General features: G+C 42.9%; 3 protein-coding genes across 3 annotated transcripts; 1 reads left to right on the top strand and 2 right to left on the bottom strand.

Moving 5' to 3' along the window:
- Positions 1-2,777: 2,777 nt before the first annotated feature.
- Positions 2,778-4,903, bottom strand: TRIAP1 (TP53 regulated inhibitor of apoptosis 1; the record flags this gene model as incomplete). Its single annotated transcript, XM_079151469.1, has 2 exons — positions 2,778-3,740; positions 4,694-4,903. The coding sequence occupies 2 exons, from the start codon at positions 4,901-4,903 to the stop codon at positions 3,657-3,659; spliced, it is 294 nt and encodes a 97-aa protein (XP_079007595.1). The 3' UTR covers positions 2,778-3,656.
- On the top strand, positions 4,899-12,360 carry GATC (glutamyl-tRNA amidotransferase subunit C). Its single transcript, XM_079151466.1, has 4 exons — positions 4,899-5,022; positions 5,102-5,274; positions 11,069-11,172; positions 12,186-12,360. Exons 1-4 carry the CDS (start codon positions 4,942-4,944, stop codon positions 12,236-12,238), a joined length of 411 nt encoding a protein of 136 aa, XP_079007592.1. The 5' UTR covers positions 4,899-4,941; the 3' UTR covers positions 12,239-12,360.
- Positions 12,361-13,707: 1,347 nt separating this feature from the next.
- SRSF9 (serine and arginine rich splicing factor 9) lies at positions 13,708-20,626 on the bottom strand. Its single transcript, XM_079151454.1, has 4 exons — positions 20,317-20,626; positions 17,318-17,478; positions 15,699-15,871; positions 13,708-14,201 (listed from the first exon to the last, which is right to left on the bottom strand). Exons 1-4 carry the CDS (start codon positions 20,502-20,504, stop codon positions 14,058-14,060), a joined length of 666 nt encoding a protein of 221 aa, XP_079007580.1. The 5' UTR covers positions 20,505-20,626; the 3' UTR covers positions 13,708-14,057.
- Positions 20,627-20,724: the final 98 nt, after the last annotated feature.

Here is a 20,724-nt window from a genome sequence, read left to right as displayed (position 1 = left end):
CACTGTTGCTGAGGCTGGCTTGGAACTCATGATCCTTTTGCCTTAGCCTTCCAAGCTGCTGGGATTACAGGTGTGTGCCACCATATCCGACTGAAAATTGCATTCTTTAGTGTATTTTTCCTTAGAAATTAACATCGTTATTTCTATTTCTGTACTGAAGGTCTGTGCTTTTTTATAGTATTTAAGGTCCACCTCACAGAAAAACTATAACAGATCCTTGGTTTCTTGTGTCTAGGATGGGTAAAGCCAAAGGACCAGAGTACAGAGCAACAGATCTAATTAAGTATTAAGAGAGGCCCCTGACAGACTTGGGGTGCCAAAGACATTGAAGATTGGCTGCCGTTTACACCTGAGATACCTGTGATTCTCAGTAAGAGGTGCTTCCTCTGGATTTCAACTTTCTCATGTCCTAGTCCAGAAGCTTTTGGTGCAGAATCCTCTGCATAGTTGGAAAATTTTCTCCAGAGGAGTCAAGTTTTTAATCTTGGGGTTAAGATTTAGCATCTTCAAGGTTGGCAAGAAAACTTTAGAGAAATAAAGGCAGTGGGACACATTTCTGCTTAATAGTCTTGGTTTTATTTGTTTCTGAAATCAAAATTATCCCATAGCCATTAAGAATTAGGAGAAACAGGGCTGAGATTATAGCTCAGTGATGGAGCGCTTGCCTAGCATGTGTGAGGCACTGATTCTATCCTTTCAGCACGGCATAAAAATAAATAAAGGTATTGTGTCCATCTACAACTAAAAAAAATATTTATTAAAAAAAAAGAATTAGGAGAAACAGTATTAGTTACAAAATTATCCTGAAAGGGTGATAAATTTGTCATTAAAATTGAAAACTTTTTGGTCTGGAGTGTAGCTCAGTGGTAGAGTGCTTGCCTAAAAGTGTGAGGCACTGGGTTCAATTCTCAAAATAAAAATAAACAAAAATAACACTATTTTTAAAAAATTGAAAACAAAGCTGAGCTAGTTGGAGTCACTTTCTAGAGAGGATGAAGTCAAAGTAGGATGAAGAACAGTTGACATTTAAAAAAAAATTTTTTTTGTGGTTGTAGATGGACAGCATGCTTTTATTTTATTTTTTATGTGGTGCTAAGAATCGAACCCAGTGCCTCACAAGTGCTAGGCAGGCAGCTCTGCCACTAAGCGACAGCCCCAGCCCTGAAATTATTTTTTGAGTATCAATTTTAAATAGTCTTTTTGCCAGGATGTGAGAAGTCTATTAATATGTGGCCTTTTTAGGCTTAACTATAATTTAAATATGGTAAGCTTTTGTGTTTTTTTTTTGTATGTGGTGCTGGGAATTGAACCCAGAGCCCTGTGCATATAAGGCAAGCATTCTACCAACTGAGGTATACCCCCAGTCCTGAATATAGTAAGCTTTTAAATTATACATCAGAGAGGTTTCTTGAGATGGGATCTCGCTATATTGCCCAGACTGGTCTCAAGTTCCTAGACTTAAACAACTCTGCCTCAGAATCCCAAGTGGATGGAACTATTGGCACATGCAACCACACCCTACTATTTGAAGGATTGTTTTGGGTTTTGTTTGCTTGTTTGTTTCTGATACCAGGAATTGAACCCAGGAATGCTTTACCACTGAGCCACATCCCCAGCCCTTTTAATTTTTTGAGAGGGTCTCTCTAAGTTGCTTAGGGCCTCACAATAAATTGCTGAGGCTGGCTTCAAACTTGTGATCCTTCTGCCTCAGCCTTCTATTCACAGGAATTACAGATGTGTGCCACCATGCCCAGCAAAGAATTTTTTGTTTTTTGGGAGGTGGGTACAAGGGATTGAACTCAGGGGCACTCGACCACTGAGCCACATCCCCAACCCTATTTTGTATTTTATTTAGAGACAGGGTCTCACCGAGTTGCTTAGAAGAAGGCTCGTGAGCCACTGGGATTATGGGTATGCACCACCACGTCTGACTAGCAAAGAATTCTTAACAGATCTGTTTTGGTCATCAGTGACAGTATGTGCAGTGGCACATAGCTGTAACCCCAGCTACTCAGGATGCCGAGGCAGAATTGTAAGTTTGAGGCCAGCCTAGGCAATTTAGTGAGACTTCTGTATCAAAATGAAAAATAAAAAGAGTCAGGTAATCACAGCGTCTCAGGAGGCTGAGGCAGGAGGATCACAAATTCAAAACCAGCCTCAGCAACTTAGTGAGGCCCTAAGCAACTTAGCAAGACCCTGTCTCAAAAAAGGGCTGAGATGTGGCTCAGTGGTTAAGCACCCCTGGATTTAATCTTCAGTACAAAAAAGAAAAAAATGGGCTGTGTATGTAGCTCAGTGATAAAGCACCCCTGGGTTCAATTTCCGGAACCCCCTCCCCCGAAAAAAATCTGTAGACTAAATGGATATAAATTTTAGGAAAAAGTCAGGTTTCTATACCTTACCTCTATATGGTTCTATACCATATTACCTACCTTAGACAAATCTTCACTTTTTCTTTTTTTCCACTATTGTGAATTCCATACAGGGCCTCACACATGCTAGGTAAGTGCTTTACCACTGAGTTACATCCCTATCCCTTATTTTTACTCAAACTGTCTCACTAAGTTGCTCAGGTTGGCCTCAAAATTGCGGCCCTCCTGCCTCAGCCTCCCAAGTAACTGGGATTATAGGCTGAGCCACACCACACCCAGATAATCTTCACTTTCTTTTCAGCCTTAAATTATAAAGCACAAACCTCTCTTCAGTATATATATAAGATTATGTGGGATAACAGGATAATAGGTATTCCATAAAGTAAACCAAGTTCCAGGGGCAAATAATGATAAAAATTAAATGTTAAAATTTATTCCATCATGATTACAGGCATTATAGGGCAGGGTGGGCAAACAAGGCAAATAAAGCAAGCACCTTTCCCCTCCATTTAACCAGATGCAGCATTTTGACTTTTTTTATTATATGCAGGTTGACTTAATTTATTAACTTGGGATGATAATTGGCAATAGCAAACTTTTTTGGTTTGGGATCTTTTGCCACAGCAACTCCAAGTAACGTAATTCCAGAACTATGCTGTGAGTTCTGAAATGGTGTTCATTTTAACATTCTTGAAGCTTCATATCTTAATTGGACAAGAAGGCAGGAAATTGCTAAAAAAAAGTCTTCCTCTTTGCTAACCCAGGCCACCAACAATCTTTGTGAGTTACTATATAAAAATAAATTAGATGAGACTGTTGTGCCTGGATCCCCTTTTAAAGCATTAGCTACCTGAGAGAAAAAAGAGGTCCTAACTGATTGTTTTCATGAACAATGACCCCAGTACAATGTACCTAATGTCTTTTGCAGCAAAAACCAAGAAGTCAGGCAACCCTGATCATCTTGACTAGTTTATCAATAATTTATATACAAGATATATTTAAAGCTGATTCTAGATCATGTATTGCAACCATAATCCCGAGAAACTGTTCAGTTTTAGCCCACTGAGGTTCTGGAAGATGCCAGATCAAGTGAGAAATCATCTCAAAGCAGAGCGGTGGTTCATCATCTTTTACAAGTGAGAGGAAAACATCAATAGAGAAGAAATAAAACAACTCCCTCCTAAATTCATTGAATCCCACAGCTATCTTCACAGCCTTAGTTGACAAAATCCAGAGTCCTCAATTTCCTGATATAGGAATCCATTTTCAAGGTGACAGTCAATATCAAGAAGAGTTTTCAGGCTTTTCTTTGCCATGGCCCATGAACTCCAGTCCTTCAATAGGAATCTCTTTCTCTTTTATTGCTTTCTGATGGAAAAAGAAAACACATTATAAAGCTGCACAGGAAGCTTAAAGTCAAAACTTTGCAAATAAAATGTGTTGGCACAAAAGTAAAATCAGATTGAACCATATAGACTCAGAACCCAAGATTCAAATGACATACTTTTTAACAGTACCATTATAAAGAAATCAAGTGTATGAACAGATTCAAAAAGGAGTTGCTAAAGGAACCATTAAAATTCAGAATTCAGAAGAGAAATCTGACAAAGGGCATCCCCACTACTTTAGTGATAACATGGGTTCAAATCTGGATTCCAAGGACTTACTGGCTTTGCCAGCCTTGCTGTCATCATCTGAAAATAGGGTAAAGACAGCAACTCCCTGGTGGAATACAGAAGGCTGTTTTAGGTTAACTCAGTGAAAGTGCTTTTCCCAGGACTGTTTGAGCCAGAATGAAACTTTACTAGCTCCATTTAGGAAACTGTTCGAGAAACAGGTCAATAAAAGAATTATAATGAAAATAATGGGACCGTTCACAGAGTGGAACAGGCCAGAGGATGGTAATCACCGGAATATCTAACAGTAATAGTGGAAAGGTGCACCACGGGCAAAAGAATCAAGGAAACCTAATACTACTGAGCTTAAACCAGTTAATTTGTTTCTGGGTGTCAGTTCTCCATGTATGAAATACGGATAACTGGCCACTTTGCAAGTTCAGGATGAGCACAAATAAATGAACCAAAGAATGTGCTGTGCTCCGTAAAAAGTAAAGCATTACAAAAATATTTAACTTTGTCAACCGGAAAGGCATCCAGGCGGCCTCAGTGGTAATGATAGGGGAAAGGACTCCTGCCACCGGCTTCACTGCGGTCTTCCTCCACCCTCCCGATCCCAACGTCCGCCAGACGCGACGCTTGTGGCTGGGAACACAGCGGAGAACGCGGGGCCTGGGGGTAGTCGGCGGCTCGGGTGCGGCTCACCTGAACGCACTGCTGGTAGCGCTTGAAGAGATCGGTGCACGGGTCCCCGGAGCCGTCTCCTTTGAGGAACTTCTCGGCAAACCAGCGATTGAAGCACTGGTCGTACTCGCGCTTCATGTCGGTGCATGCCTCCCCGACGCTGTTCATGGCTATGGCGGAGGCGACAAGGCGCACTCTGATGTCATCACTCTTAGGCGCGTCGCTCGGCATTTCGTTTGGCCGCACTACGGAGGCCGAAAAGGGAAGAAATGTGCGCACGGGCGGTGTGGCTGGCTTTTCGGGCCCCGCTGGGCGGGCGCCGGGGCTTCACCTGCCAGGCGGATTCTCAGGTAAAGGCCATGAGCGTCTAGGTGGGTGGCTGACAGTCGGCGTAGGCCTCTCCGCGATCCACGTCCCCTTTACCCCCAGGGAAGCGGTCGGATCACGGCCGAGGTGATCGAGCACCTGGAACGTCTAGCGCTGGTGGACTTCGGCAGCCGCGAGGCGGTGGTGCGGCTGGAGAAAGCCGTCGCCTTCGCTGACCGGCTCCGCGCGGTGAACACCGATGGGGTGGAGCCCATGGAGTCGGTACTGGAAGACAGGTAAAGTCGCTTTTGCGATTCCCAAAGCCCTGACTGTGGACCCTTCGCAGCGGTTTGTGTTGGCGACTGATGTACCGTTTCAGGGGGCGAAAAAGCTGTAGCATGGTTAGGAATTTGCCCAATGTCACCTCGCTGGTAAATGGTTTCATTCTTCTCTTTGTTCATTATGGATCGTGTTTAGAATCAACGAGTCCTCCCAGTGTACGCAGGAACAAAAGCCGAACTGCTTGTTAATCATCGCCTTTCAGGCCTTACTTTAGAGTCCTTGCCTAACCACGCAGACATACTATTCCCGCTCTACCCCCAGCCACACTTTATTTTTTGGTTTTGGGTACTACAGATTAAACGCAAGGGCGCTTAACCACTGAGCCGCACGCCCAGCCCTTTATTTTTTGAGACAGGGCCTTGCTAAATTGCTTAGGCGGTCTTTGAACTCCCGAGCCTCCTGCTTCAGCCTCCTGAGCTGCTGACTGTACAGCACAATGGCTTTCTTAATTGCTTCCCCCCTAAGTCAAGTTCATTCGGTCCCTAGGATTTTTGCATTTGCTGACTCCTTTTTCTTGCAGTCACCCTCCATATTGTTGCATAGCATTCTCCCTCTTGGCACTCAATTCTCTCCCCTCAGGACTGCAACTTCTGTCTCCTTTCAGTCACCAATCTTGTTTTCTTCACATTTTGTTTTGTATTGATTTATGTCTGTTATTACAATGTGAGCTCCTTTTCCGACTTGATTAGTGTTATTACTGTTTCAAAAATTTAATTGTACATATTTTCTGACCCAGTGTTTCCTTAGGGAAAGATATGTTGTGAAAGACCATCAAGATACGGACACAAGGAGTTGGGAGTCTAGCTCAGAGGTAGAGCACTTGGGAGGCCCTGGATTTAATCCCCAGTACTAGAGGGGGAAAAAAAAAAAAAAAGGAGGAGGAGGAGGAGGAGGAAAGAAAAATGCACAAGTGTCCACTGAAAAACTGTTTAGAACACCCAAACCAAGCCAAACCCAGAAATCACCTAAATAAATAACAAATATATCCTCATGCAATGGAATATTTGTTCTTCAAAATAATTTAACTAGCTGGGCAGAGTGATGCTTGCCTGAAATCTCAGTTACTTGGAAGAGTAAGGCAGGAGGGTCACAAGTTCTAGGCAAGCCTCGGCAACTTAGACCTTGTCTCAAAAAATAAGAGGCTGGGGATGTGGCTCAGTGGCCCTAGTACCAATAAATATATAAATATTAAAATAAGAAATAAAATAAATGGAAAGTTCAGTGTGGTGGCCAACACCTGAAGTCCCAGCTACTCCAGAGGCTAAGGCTGGAGGTTTGCTTGAACCCAGGAGTTCACAGCAAGCCTAGGTAACACAGGAGACTGGTCTCAAAAAAAAAAGTGGGAATGTGGAAGGAAACAACTTTTCATTGTATACCAGGGGCCCAAAACAAATGCCTAATGGGACAGAATATCTAGTAAAGTACTATAGTAAAATTGGAGGCATAGGTCACTGACAAACTAGCTTGTGAATACAAAAAGGGTACAGCCTCTACCCACCATTTGTTAATACAACTTTTAATCTTAATACAACTTTTTAAAAATGCTTTTATTTGTGTTTGGGGGGTACTGGAGATTTAACCCAGGGGTCCTATACCACTGAGCTACACTTGGGTTCAATCCCTGTACCAAAAGAAAGAAAGGTGTCAAGGCCACACCCCCAGTGATCTACTTCCTTCAACCACCCCCCAATTGCATAGTTACTATCCAGTAGTTCATTCAGCTTATTAATCCATTAATCTGAAGAGGCTACAGTTCTCATCATCCAATTTTTCTCCCAGAAGCCCTCTTATCCTTGCTGCATTGAGCAGCTCAGTGGTAAAGCAACCCCGGATTTAATCCCCAGTACCCCCCCCCCAAAAAAAAAAAAAACCATGAAATTTTTTGAGATAACAGTTCCAGATAAAAACCATGATAATGAGTTAGGTTCTTTTCCAGAACATGTGGCTCTCATGATGTTTGATAGAGCTGATAATCTACATGAAGGTTATTCCACTCCTCTTCTCATGCTCATCCAAGGAGCATGTTTGGTTTTGCTCATGTTGTTTTCAATGCCTAGCACTGAGCAGATACTCAGTCAATGTTTGCTGAATCAATTCTTTTTTGGTACTGGGGATTGAACCCCAGGGGCACTTTACCATGGAGCCACATCCTCAGCCCTTTTTGAGACATGGTCTTCCTAAGTTGCTTAGGGCCTTGCTAAATTGCTGAGATTGGCCTTGAATTTGTGATCCTCCTGTCTCAGCCTCCAGAGTTGCCTGGATTACAGGTGTGCACCACTGAGCCTGGCTGAATGAATGTTCTTTACTAATTTCCTTGATAAAAGAAAACAACAAATTAGTCAGGATATTCCAAGACATGTAGAGTGGAACTATAAAGAAATGTGTAGCAACTGGGAAGGAGGGGGCAGGGAGTAGATAAACAGTTTATTTCATTCCCATTACAAAGAGCTTGTGAAAAAAAATAAGGAAATTGGAGCTGGAATCTTAATTTGGCAGTAAGTGATCTGCACTCTTCCCATAAATCTTACATTGTTTGGGTTAATGATTCCTATTAATTATTCAATGTGATATTTGTAGGACCTGAATGTTTTGAATACACTGCCTGACTCAATATGAAAGAGAACCTAGTAAAGTGAAGACAGGTATTCACCAGGGTTTTGGGCAATAGTCATACTAGGTGTAAAAGTCCTGACTAGCCCACAGAAATCTCTTTGTCCACTAATAACATGTCATCGAGCTAAAAAGCATTAGCATGTTTAGTGTTAGGGATTAAGACTTTATACGCATTATCTCAGTTATCACAACCCTGGAAGACAAGATTATCTGATTTTAGATGTAAAGGCTCAGAATTTCATAGGTAGTAGAGAACCCAGGACTTGGGACTCAGACCCTCCTCTCAACTACTACTCTATATAAGCCAGCTAAAGTGAACCTCTAGGTGCACACCTATAATCCCAGTGGCTCAGAAGGCTGAAGTAAGATTGAGAGTTCAAAGCCAGCCTCAGCAATTTAAGCAAAGCCCTAAGCAATTTATAAGCTGCAACTCATTTTGAGAACCTGTCTCAAAATAAAAAGGGCTGAGGATGTACGTCAGTGGTAAAGTATCTCTGGGTTCAATCCTCAATACCACCCCATCCCACCTCTGGCAGAACTGGCCCATCAGCCAGTCCAAGGACCAGGGGAAGCACAAATGAGTCACTTTTCTTTTATTCTGTACTGGAACAGCACTTTCTGTGTTTTTTTAGGAGTTATTGTCCTCAGCTTCTGGTGACATCTTTGAGCTTTAGCGAGTGTATTTCTAGTTTCACAGCCTTAAGCCTTTCTCATCTGATCAGAATACAGAAAAAGTGAAGTATTTTCTTCAATTCTTCCAACGATAATACATAACTAATATTAGCCCAGATGCATACGAGATTGATTTATTCACAAAATGGGTGTCTCAGGAGTATTTATACTAACTTGTCTTGTAGAACTCTAATTGAGAAAGGAGGTGAAGTAGACCTTTGTCAACAATAACTGACCAGAGGCACAGCATGCAATCCCCAGCACTACAAAAACAGAAAACACCATAATAGCTCATCTTCTCCTGTTTTAAACAAGATTCTGAGGTACAGGAAAATTAAGCAACTTGCCATGTGAAGGGGTCTATTGTGCCACTATCAGAGACTCTGGGTTCATCAGCCCATGATGAAGAACATAGGGAGATGTGTATCTACTCTAGGAATAACGCCATTGTAAATAGTAATTAAGTGGAAATGTGTGGTATTTAAAGGTGTGAATTTTGTTTTCCTGGAAATCTCACTTATGTAGTTAACCTGTACCTAATGAGTGAACAAATCAATTACTATTAAGCCTGGCAGAACTGGCCCATCAGCCAGTCCAAGGGAAGCAATGGCTTTTAAGCCTGTTGTTGATAGCAGAATCTTTGTCAGAACATTCAAATACTTTGAATGAGTGGTGGAGACCAAGGCACAGTAGGGTATACTTGCTCTTTCTGAAAAATTAGTAAAATGAGTGTGCCATTCAGCACCCCTTTTACTGCAGGGAATGTGGGCCCACCATTATCAAATCTTATTCTTAATACCCTTATTATTTTTCATCTTCCCAGCAATCATATATGGCATTTTACATGGGTCAATCCCCAGTATGACAGCACCAAAAACTAACTAACTAACTAACTAACTAAATAAATAAATAAATAAATAGCAAAGACCAGTGGTTCCCTTTATGGGTGGTTTTAATTTTTGTTCTTCAAGTTGTCTTAAATGAAAGCATAATCCCATTAAAAATACCAACACAAAACTCCTTTTTTTTTTTTTTTTGAACAAATTTAGGGTCTGGTAAGATCATTCTTTAAGGCCACAGTTAAGATAGGTTAAGACCTGGAAGACTCCAACTCTCATAGCATGAATAAATATTTATTGTTTCTAGCTCTGGGCTGGATGCCAGGATTCTTTTAGTCCTTTCCTAAAAGAATCTTGTAACTGAGCCTTCAATGCAAGCAGCCTTTGCCCAGGTATTCACATTATTCCTGCCCCTCTGTGACATGACTCAAACCCCATTAGGGCAAGGCCCAGTAGCACACACCTGTAATCCCAGTGACTCAAGAGGCTGAGGCAGAAGCATCTCAAGTTTGAGGCCAGCCTCAGCAACTTTACAACACCCTGACTCCAAAAAAAAGGGTGGTCAGGGGAAGAGGTGGCTAAGGATGTAATTCAGTGGTATAGCACTTAGTAATCTTGAGCAAGTTTCCTTCTCCACCCGCTTAGGTATCCAGCTTCCTCTTCCATCCAAGCAGACCATATAGCAGCCTGATGAACTCCCTGTCCTCTGAATCTGCTGGGCTTTTGCACTAAGTTCCTTGCATCTGCATCTACCAGGAAATTCACTCTCCATCCTTTAACAGTGACATTACCTATTCTGAGTACATGAGTCTCACTCAGGCTGGGTTAGGTATCCTCTTGCTAGTCTGTTGGCAGGCTTTGCTTGTTAGATTTAATATGACTATATTGTAATTGCGTTCCCATGTCACCGCCAAAAGTAATCTAATCATAGTAAGCTTCCAAAAACATTTGTTAAATATAGCAATCCTAAGCTGGGTACAGTGGTACACACTTATAAGCATCATACTGGGGTGGCTGAGGAAAAAGGATCCCAAGTTCAAGGCCAGCCTCAGCAACTTACAAGACCCTATCTCTAAATGAAAATAAAAAAAGAAATGGGGATATAGTGATAGAGCACTTGCCTACTTTGTGTGAGACCCTGGGTTCAATTCCCAGTACCAGGAGCAAAGAAAAATAAATTCTGAAAAATAATTACCACTTACCTTATAGTTGTTGGGAGAATCTATAAACTGTAGATGAATATTTGGTCTACTCCTGACCATAGCTCCTCTATCCTGGAGCAGTGACCATAAATCAAGAATATGATTATGCTGTTCCCTTGTTCTCCCATTCTTTTTTTTGGGTGGAGGGTACCAGGGATTGAACTCAGGGGCACTTGACCACTGAGCCATATCGCCAGCCCTACTTTGTATTTTATTTAGAGACAGTATCACTGAGTTGCTTAATGCCTGGCTTTTGCAGAGGCTGGCTTTGAACTCGCAATTCTCCTGTCTCAGCCTCCCCAGATGCTGGGATTGTAGGCATGTGCCACAGCACCTGGCTTGTTCTCCCATTCTTGACCCTCTCCACTGCCTTAGAAGCCCCATTCTCTGAAAAAGTAATCTTGAGCTTCTGGGTTTTATAGATGCCTGTACTTGAGATCCGATAATGTAGCAGAAGGCAACTGTGCTGAAGAACTACTGCAAAACTCCCATTTCGTGGTGGAAGAGTATTTTGTGGCCCCCCCAGGTATGTGTTGCATTAGGAGGGCAGTAGAGTCCAGGTATCATACTTACTCTAGGGTCTAATCAGCAATGAAAGAGCAAAACAGGGCTGGGGGTTTATGGTGGGTGGCAAATCTGGAGCTCTGCCTAAGGGAGCAGCTGGCATTCAATGCCTCTTTTGAAGCCAACCAGGAATGTAAGCCCATTTTCCCAGAAAATGGGTATTTGGCATTTTGTGTGATACTTCCAAAATTTTAATTGTTGGCAATCAATTCAAATTAACAATAATAAAGCGCTGTGCAGGCCAAATCAAACATACCTGCAAGCCAGATGTAGTCTGGGAGCCATCAGTTTGCAATCCCCTCACTACAGTAGGAGTTTTAAAAGAACTCCAGGCCAATAAAATCCAGAACCTCGGGTAGGTTGAATGTTTTATCGCTGTGCATTTGGGTCAGTGCTCAGAGCTGCTGCACCCCTTGGCAATTGAGAATGGGGCTAACCAAAACTTTCAAAAGTTAATGCTTTTCAAGTGCCAGGTCTAGTCCAGGACATCTCTTGGGGGAGAAGCATTCAGACCAGCCTCAGCTCTGGTCAGTGCAGGAGTTACCTCTTCAAGATCATCCAGTTAAGACAACTCTGGTTAACACAAGGATGGGAAAGGAGGCTAGCAAACTTATGACAAAACTCTAAAACATGCCCCTGCAGAACCTGACAGTTGTCACTGCTTCAGCAAATGCCTACTGATCATATGTACTATCTCCCAAACAGAACCTTGTTTCAGACTGCTTATTGGGACAAAATGAGTGAAGTCTTAGTTTTCTTCTTCCACTCCTTCCTGCGCATAAATGGCTAATTAATCTATCTCTACTCCTTATTGAAGTGTACAATAACTGTAATTCTTTCAGATACTCAGGAAAACTGGAATGAAGCTATACTTACTTCCAGTGTTTTCCATGAAAACCAAGTGATTAGTTATATCAGCAGAGCAGATGGACAGCAGGCTCAGCTGTAACATTCTTTCCTATTATTTTCAAACAGGTAATATCTCTTTGCCAAGGCTGGGTGAACAAGAGCCTTCTCAACAGACCTGAGTAGCCATTCTGGGAAGGGGATACCCAGTGAGCATGTGGAAGAGCAATGATGGTATTTTGTTATTGTGAACCCTATCCCACTTGTTCAGTCACCTAAAAAAAAAAAAATGGATGTTTAGTCATTCCTTAGTAACTGACTCTTCTGAAGACAGAATTGGAAAAGATCTAACCAAAACAAGGCACTGAGTTCCTGATGCTAACGGAAAGCAAAAAGTCCGCTTCCAAGGAAATGAATCTAATATTTGCTTGCAAACCTGTTCAGTTTGGAAAACATTATTTCCCTCTAAAAAACTATCTACCAAACTACATAAGTGAACTTTTACATACATACCTGGTAGATAGTATCCGATCACTGTGAAAACCTGAGCTGTCATCTATCTTTACCTTATCGGTCAGAGCTGCATTTGTTCTTGGGTACCTATTCTACTCAGAGCAGCAAGAGGCCTAACTTTCTGCTCAGGTCTTAAAAGTGTTCAAAATAGCTGGGTGTGGTGGCACACACCTATAATCCTAGCCGCTTGAGAGGCTGAGGCATGAAGACCACAAGTTCAAGACCAGCCTCAGCAACTTAGTGAGGCCCTGTCTCAAAATAAATAAAAAGGGCTGAGCATGTAGCTCAGTGGCAAAGTGCTCCTGGGTTCAATACCCAGTACCAAAAAAAAAAAAGGGGGCGGGGGGGGCGGGGAGATTGTTCAAAGTAGACTAAAGCTTGAGAACTCCTTACCTAAAACCAACCTCCATCCCACAAAATGATTATATGCAAATGGGTTACTAGCCCCCACTTGTATTTTTCTCTTTCTGAAAAAAGAATTTATAAAAGTAGCCTTGGAGCAGGGCACAGTAGTGCCCACCTGTAATCTCAGCAGCTCAGGAGACTGAGGCAGGAGGATTCTGAGTTCAAAGGCAGCCTCAGCAACTTAGGGAGTTCCTGTCTCTAAAAAAGGGGGCGGGAGAGGTTTAGGGATGTGGCTCAGGGGTTAAGCACCCTGGGTTCAATACTGCTATCAAAAAAAAAAATCCCTAGGCATCTTATTCTCTTATTTGCAAGGCTCCCTTTTTCTTTTAGGTAATTTAATTTACAAGACTGGCCTTGAATTATAATAGAACTTTAAATCTGCACTTGAGGTTGAAGTTCTTAAATCACCATCAGATCAATTCTCATTATCCCCAAGCAAAATGATCCATCCCTATTCTTTACAAATTGGGTACAAGAGGATCCCAAGTTGAAGGCCAGCCTCAGCAATTTAGTAAGGCCCTAAGCAATTTGGTGAGATCTTGTCTTGAAATAAAAAATAAAAAGGGCTGGGGATGTGGCTTAGTGGTTAAGTGCCCCTGGGTTCAATCCCAGCATCAAAATACAAAAACAAGTTTAGTACAAAGTGCTACTATAACTCAGTGATTTTTTTTTTTTTAAACCAGTGTACCTCTTAGGTGAAATCTATGTACTTAATCAAGGACAACGACACATGTCAATTACTAAACGTTTAAAATATATTTCTAAACAGAATGGGCCGACTCAGTCACAGTAACTGCTGATCTCCATAGCAGACCAACCCACAAAGACATAGCACTGATTTTTTTCCCATAATCAGGGGTGAAAAATATACAACTTGTTTCTGAACCAAAACCACAATTTCTGCAGTTTAAACATTTCACTGCTAATATGGCCCTGGTAGAAATTATGTAGTTTCTTTTTTCCTTAAAAAAAAAATTAAAAAAATTTCCTAAGACACTAAATCATCAATCTGGAATGTAGATTCTGAGCACAAAGCAGCTCAGTTCTTCTAAAAAATAAAGAAAAAAATTCCCATCACCTGTCTCAGTAGGGCCTGAAAGGAGAGTAGTAGTGTGGGGAACCCCTGCTTTGGTATGGAGAGTCACGGCCCCTTGACCCAGACCGAGACCGTGAGTAGCCATAGCTGGTGCTTCTCTCAGGATAAACTCGGATGTAGGAAGTTTCACCCTGAAATTCAGAATTAAAAAAAAAAAATTAGAGCCAGAAGAATAAGCAAACCAAGATCTAATCAGCTGCCTAAAATAAGTATTAAGTCCTTAGCCCTTACTATATACCTGGCAGTGCTCTCATTAAACTTTCACAATGTTAAAGAGGTAAGTATTCTTCCTATCCCATTTCAAAAGGGAAGAAAATTAAGATTGACACAGTGTGACAATTTGACATTTTAAATGGGCATCTATAGAAGCTACCCTATATTTAATACCTCCTAGGTGTCAGGACCTAGGCTAGATGCTCTAGTTATCCTCCTAGATTAGTTTCCTGGTAAGTTTAGTAACCAGGCTATTATGAAGGTATTTTTCATATGGACAATCTAAGAAATTAATAACCAACAGAAGAATCATGTCTAGGCTGGACAATCTCCCAGCCCTCTGTCCTCAACCAGCAAAGCATCTGGCTTCTTTTACCTTAGTATCTTTGGATCTCACCTGAATCCAAAGATACTAAGGTAAAAGAAGCAAGATGTTTTGTTGCCTTAGATACAAGCCAGTCATTGGATTTACCCTCACTGAAGTCCTGCTTTGTAGGGAGAACCAGGTACTGTTCTGTTTCCAAATTCAAGTCATAAATGACAATCTGAGCAAAAGCATTATTAAGCCATGCAAGGACCAGCCTCCAAGCCATAAACTAGAGAATTACATGAATTCTCAGGGGGAAAAAAAAAAGCCTAGAGACCTATTTCCTCTAGATATCTCCAAACACCACAGCAACATAGGATAGATAATCAGGAAAAAGGTCAATGTCCAATTGATAGTCTGGTATCTGGGCAAAATGGTACCAAAGCACAGTCACCACCTGAATCAAATTGAGAGATCCAAAGCAGAAGCTGTCTTCCTGAAAGGAAGAACACCAAGAACTAAGCCCTAGGGATGAGATGGCCAACTACAAGATGATGTCAAGGTGGCTTAAGTTTCAAAGAGAAACCTGCACTACAATGGAAAAGGAAAAATGTAGTACAACTCAGTCCTGCCAGCAGTGCCAAGAAGGGAAGAGGTTGACCTGTAGAGCCCAGACTAGACCCAGAAGGGGAACAGTCATAACAGACATTGCTGTTTGCGCCAGTTGTATAAGGGGTAATATCACAGAGCAGTCTACCACATTATGACAGATTACACCAGTATTTTTTTCCAGGTTAAAAATATGAATGTAGGCCTGGTGATATAACTTAGTTGGTAGAGTACTTGCCTTGCATGCACAAGGCTCTGGATTTGATCTTCAGCACCATTACCACAAAAAAAAAAAAAAAAAAAGCACATTTCTCTCTCCCGTGGCTCTGCAAAGCTTAGACATGGCAAATTCTTGCTTTTTTCACTTAAAATAGATCTTTAATAGTATTATGAGACCATCAAACAAATGGCAAATGCATAACCTATTAGTACTACTGCTAGGTTAGAGTCAGATACAGTGACCTAGAAATAGATCACAAGAAGATAAGGAAGGACCTACCTCATGAGAGCGGAATTTGGTGTCATCCAGTTTACGCAGGGCATATTCCATGTCTTCTTTTCTGAGATATTCAACCATCCCCATTCCATCCTTCTGCACATCTGCATAACAGACATCTCCAGCTTCTCGCATGTGATCTTTCAGGTCCTGCCAGCTGCCTGAGGGAGGAAGTCCTAGGCACAAAAAACATAAGAAGAGCCCACATCCTTCAGCCATGTCTACAGCCCTGTTAAGAGTCAGCAATATCTATGGTCTCTTCTCTATGAATCACTTAATTCCTATGGGTCCCCAAATCACAAATATTGATAAGGGACACAAAGACAGAGAAAAGTACTGAGATATGTGTGGTAATTGAGAAGCTGGTCCTAGGCTTATCTTCTAGAGACCAAACCTTCCCAGCAGAGCAAAATTCATAGACTCTTTCTTTGTCCTTCATAGTCAATGTCAAACTCCCATAACTAACTCCAATTTTTCCCATTATGAAATTTATCAGTACCAATTATTTCTTGTTTGGAGATTTCCCAGGACATGAAATTTTGAAATAAGCCAACAAAATAACCAAAGTGTAGCTGAAGTTTAACAATAACAAAATCTAAAAAGTTCGCTTTCTTATAGGAGTGAGTGACTGACAAACCAGACAAAGTACCTCTTAAGAGATCACCAACATTCTCCACTACAGTGGGGGGAAAGGTAATACTCAGACGCTAAAACTAGTCGGGAGTCATACAACCCTACCTGGTGTCATGAAAGGGAAATGTGCTCCTGCTCTCAAAGGCTGTGTTTACCGCTCACAGCTCAGGACTGCAGCCATTTCCTAATAGTTTTCTAAGCAGGATTTCAGAGCAGCATGGAGAGAAAAAAAGATAATGTATGACATCCTGAAGGAGGGAATAGATTTCTAGGGTTAAAAAATTACAAAGGGAAACAAGATAGGCAGATACTGAGTATCACTCTTTTAAGCACATGGTTAACTGGCTGTGACTGTAGGACATTCACATCTTAAGAAGGCACCAGGTTCCTCAATACATTTCACTCCACTAGGGTTCTAAAATTTCCCTGCAATGTGTAGTAGGCCTTGGGTCTTTACCACTGTGTTAATATTTCAAAGACATATAAATCTCTGAGTTAAGCATTTTATCACATCAGACAGAAATGTTTCCTACTTTCCAACATAATCCACAAGATTCCAAGTTGTGGAGTTTTTTTTGGTTTGTTTTAATATAATTCCAAAATCACCACCAAAACTCGCCTTTTTTAAGGATCCAAGGCTGAGTAAGTTGTTCAAATCTGGCTCCTGTAATGTCTTTCTACCAAGTCTGACATCAGGCTATGTTCCTAGAGAAAACATCTTTAGATTTCAAGCTCAAAGGACTTTGACATCACCTTCCCTTTCACCACTAGGAAACTCCTTTAAAAGCAGGTTTATGTTCTACCAAGAGTAAACTACTGCAATTTCATTTGCAGGACACCTGCCTCACTGGCAAGCCAGAGCAGGGCTTCTGCACAGGTTATTGAAAAGAAAGTCCATGTATTCCATGCAGTGAAAAGTAACAGCTAACATTCCTTAGAAGTCAGACTCTAGTTTATGTATCATTTCATTAAGTCTGAAAGGAACATACCTGAAACAAGAACTCGGAAATCAGATCTTCTTGTAGGAGGGCCATTCCTCCCACCACGGGGCCACCCACCCCGACCTCCGTAAGTCCTGGGGAACTCCACACGAAGCCGACACTGGCCATAATCATAACCGTTCCTTCCATAAATTGCATCCTCAGCATCTCTGCAAAAAAAGGTTTGAAGTTAGTGCTGCCCAAGAAGCCGACTGACTTCCCAATGAAAGGCATGAATGAGTGTAAATGGAGAGTAAAGGGGAAAAAACAATAGGATCTTTTTAGGGATTGAACTCAGGGGTGCTCTGCCACTGAGCTACATGCACAGCCCCTTTTAATTTTTCATTTTGAAACAGGGTCTCACTAGGTTGTCCAGGCTTGCCTCTAACTTGTGATCCTTCTGCCTCAAACTCCTGTCACAGGGATTATAGGTGTGTCACTGTGCCCAGCACAAAACAGGATCTTGATGTACGTTTGCTCTGGTTGAAAACCTTTCATGGTACTGAATTAAACTTTACAGCTGTCACACATAGTCTTCTAGGTATGAAATGATAATGAACAATGAAATGATAATGAATAATGAAAAGGATAAATTATAAGAGGACTAATTTAGAGAAGACAAATTGTTGGCAGATGACCGATTTTGCCAATCATTCAGTTCCTCTAACCTCGATGAGCTGTTTCTCATGGGTTTTGTTTGTTTTTTAGAGTGGGTCTCATTATGTTGCCAGTCTTATCTTCAACTCCTGGCTCAACTGATACTCCTTCCTCAGCTTCCCAAAGAAGCTGAAACTACAGATGTGCACCACCACACCTTATGCAATTCCTCAAAATGCATACCAAACATTAGCCCATTGAAGTTATTCCACAAAGCCTACTGCTTAAAGACTACACAAAAAGCCAGGCATGGTGTCCCATGCCTGTAATCCTAACAACTCACAAGACAGGCAGGAGGATCACAAGTGCAAACTTAACACGGCCCAAAGCAACTTAGCAAGACCCTGTCTCAAAATAAATAAAAAGGGCTGGGGATGTAGCTCATAGGTTAAGTGCCTGTGGGTTCAATTCCCAGTTACCCCCACGCAAAAAAAAAAAAAAAAAAAAAAAAAAAAAAAAAAAAAAATCCAGGATTAAAAGCAACAAGGACCACATCACAGGGCAACCTGGATTACAATGCAATATGGGAGGGGCATAGCTGCTAGAGTTTAAGAGCAGATTTTGAATATAAATTGAAGTTGCACAGTGGTATATGCCTATAATCCCAGCTACTCAGGAGGTTCCCACATTGGAGGACAGCCTCAGCAATTTAGTGAGGCCCTGTTTCAAAATAAATAATAAAAAGGGGGGCTGGGGATATAGCTCAGTTAGTAGAGTGCTTGCCTGTCAAGCACAAGGCCCTGGGTTCAATCCCCAGCACCGCTAAATAAATAAAATAATAAAATAAAATAATAATAAAAGGGTTAGAGATGACTCTCAGTGGTAGAGTGCCTCTGGTTCAATCCCCAATCTGAAACAAAAAATTGACTTTAAATCATTCTGCTTCTTAGTAGTAATCACCCATGGTTAAATATAATCCAAGTTTTTACATCTCTAATGTGAGCAGTATGCTAATGTCACAGGGTTATTTTAAGGATAAAATGAGATATTAATGTGCAAAGTGTTTTGAAACTTCTCACACATTGATATCAGAATACAGCTTTTCTACTGTGAAAGGACTAAAGGAAGAAATGACAATGTAACATATCACACAGCAAGTATGTATTTTAAGGGCAGAACAAAGAGGGTCAAATTTTATTTTGAACCCTTACGAGCTTCTTTTATCAACAACTCTCCAAATCCTCATTTCCTCATCTATAAAATGTGGCTAACAGTATCTCCCCCATAGATTACTGAAAATGCTAAGTACACAGCATGGTACCTGACCCAGACACAGTGCAAAATACACAGTGGCACTGTTACTAATAACAGGTGCATAGCCCATTCCTGTTTAGGTGTAAAAAATGCCTCCTTCCACTTTTGAGGCAAATGGTAAGACATCAGGAACCAGCTCTGTCAGTCTTCAGCCATCAAAGCCTCAGGGTGCTTCCTGCCACCTCAACCTCAGATGGTGTCCTGGCCCAACCAATACTTGCACCACCGGCAGGCAGGACATTCCTGTCGTAAGGCAGAGAAGCCTTCCTCCAAGCGATGCTGGGGAAATGGGGCAGGCTCCTGTTTAACCCCAGTTAAATAGCAGTGACCAGTGCAGAGCAGTAGCTTCTAAGCACCAACCGCAGTTTTGAAAGTTCCTGGGCTTTTTCCGGCCAGAATGCCAACAATGTTTGCAAAATCACAAAGACCCCTTTTGAGCTGGTTTAGGGGTCTAAAGTTTCCACATCCTTGGGACCTTTAGCATCTAGTAAGGCCTCCCTCATCAGAGGGAAGGGAACCCTCAAGCTGTTGTAGAACTTCCCCCAAATCCCTGAATCCTTATCAGGACCGGGTTCTGGCCTTGTGGAGGGAGGCGCGCGCGGGCTGGAGATCGGTTCCATCACAGAGACCCCTTTACGACCTCCAAAAGCATCCACGTCCCCACAGTCTGTTCCCCACAACGGCGAGTTCTGGCCGCGGGGAGGGGAGGGCGACCGCCACTTCTGCTACAGGCGGGGTCTTCTCCCGGGCCAGTTCAGGCGCCCCGAGCTCTCCAAGCGCGGGTCCGCTTCCCCTTAGGGATGCCTCCCCAGCCGCGAAGGAGCGAATGCTAATTTTTACCATCCCCAAGGCCAGTTTGGGCGGGCTCGGGCCCTCCAAACGCACAGATTCGGTGTTTCTAAATAAAATAATAATAAAGGAAGTGACGACGGAGCAGAGGACGGCCCGAAGCCCGCGGCGAGAAGAGGCCGCCTCCTCCACCCGGGGGCGCCGCGAGGGGTCCGCGCTGAGGGGGAGGGGAGGCCCGCGGGGGGAGGGGAGCGGAGGGAAGGCAGGGGCGCGGGGCCTGCAGGCGGGCGGACCCGCGGGGGCCTCACCGGGGGTCCTCGAAGCGCACGAAGGCGAAAGGCACGAGGCCGTGCCGGTTCTTGAGCTCGATCTCGCGGATGCGGCCGTACTTGTAGAACAGGTCCTCCAGGTCCTTCTCGCGCACGTCGGTCGGAAGGTTCCCCACGTAGATGCGCCCGTCGCCCTCGCCGCCGCGCTCCTCCGCCCAGCCCGACATCCGCACCGCCCGACGCCGCGGGCCCGCCGCAGCCCACGTCGCGCCGCCGCCGCCTCAGCCCGGGCTCCCCGGCAGCGTCCCCGCGGGCTCCGAGGCGCTCAGCCGCACTGCATTGTGGGAACGCGGAGCGGAAGCAAAGGGGTCGGAGGCAAAAGGAATTTCTTAAAGGGGACGCGATCGCGATGATTGCGCATGCGCGACCGCGGGCGCCCCCTACAGG

The sequence above is a fragment of the Sciurus vulgaris genome (assembly GCF_902686455.1).
Source record: "Sciurus vulgaris genome assembly, chromosome: 8".
NCBI lineage: Eukaryota > Metazoa > Chordata > Mammalia > Rodentia > Sciuridae > Sciurus > Sciurus vulgaris.
This window is presented reverse-complemented; position numbering and strand designations above follow the sequence as displayed.

What these genes read in the sequence shown, in the direction of transcription:
- GATC (XM_079151466.1), top strand. Translation starts at nt 4,942, where the DNA reads ATGTGCGCACGGGCGGTGTGGCTGGCTTTTCGGGCCCCGCTGGGCGGG. An exon ending in GAGTCGGTACTGGAAGACAG is followed by an intron (nt 5,275 to 11,068) that starts GTAAAGTCGCTT and finishes TGGGTTTTATAG; the next exon opens with ATGCCTGTACTTGAGATCCG. An exon ending in GTATTTTGTGGCCCCCCCAG is followed by an intron (nt 11,173 to 12,185) that starts GTATGTGTTGCA and finishes ATTTTCAAACAG; the next exon opens with GTAATATCTCTTTGCCAAGG.
- SRSF9 (XM_079151454.1), bottom strand. Translation starts at nt 20,504, where the DNA reads ATGTCGGGCTGGGCGGAGGAGCGCGGCGGCGAGGGCGACGGGCGCATC. An exon ending in GTGCGCTTCGAGGACCCCCG is followed by an intron (nt 17,479 to 20,316) that starts GTGAGGCCCCCG and finishes CTTTTTTTGCAG; the next exon opens with AGATGCTGAGGATGCAATTT. An exon ending in CCAAATTCCGCTCTCATGAG is followed by an intron (nt 14,202 to 15,698) that starts GTAGGTCCTTCC and finishes TCTGAATTTCAG; the next exon opens with GGTGAAACTTCCTACATCCG.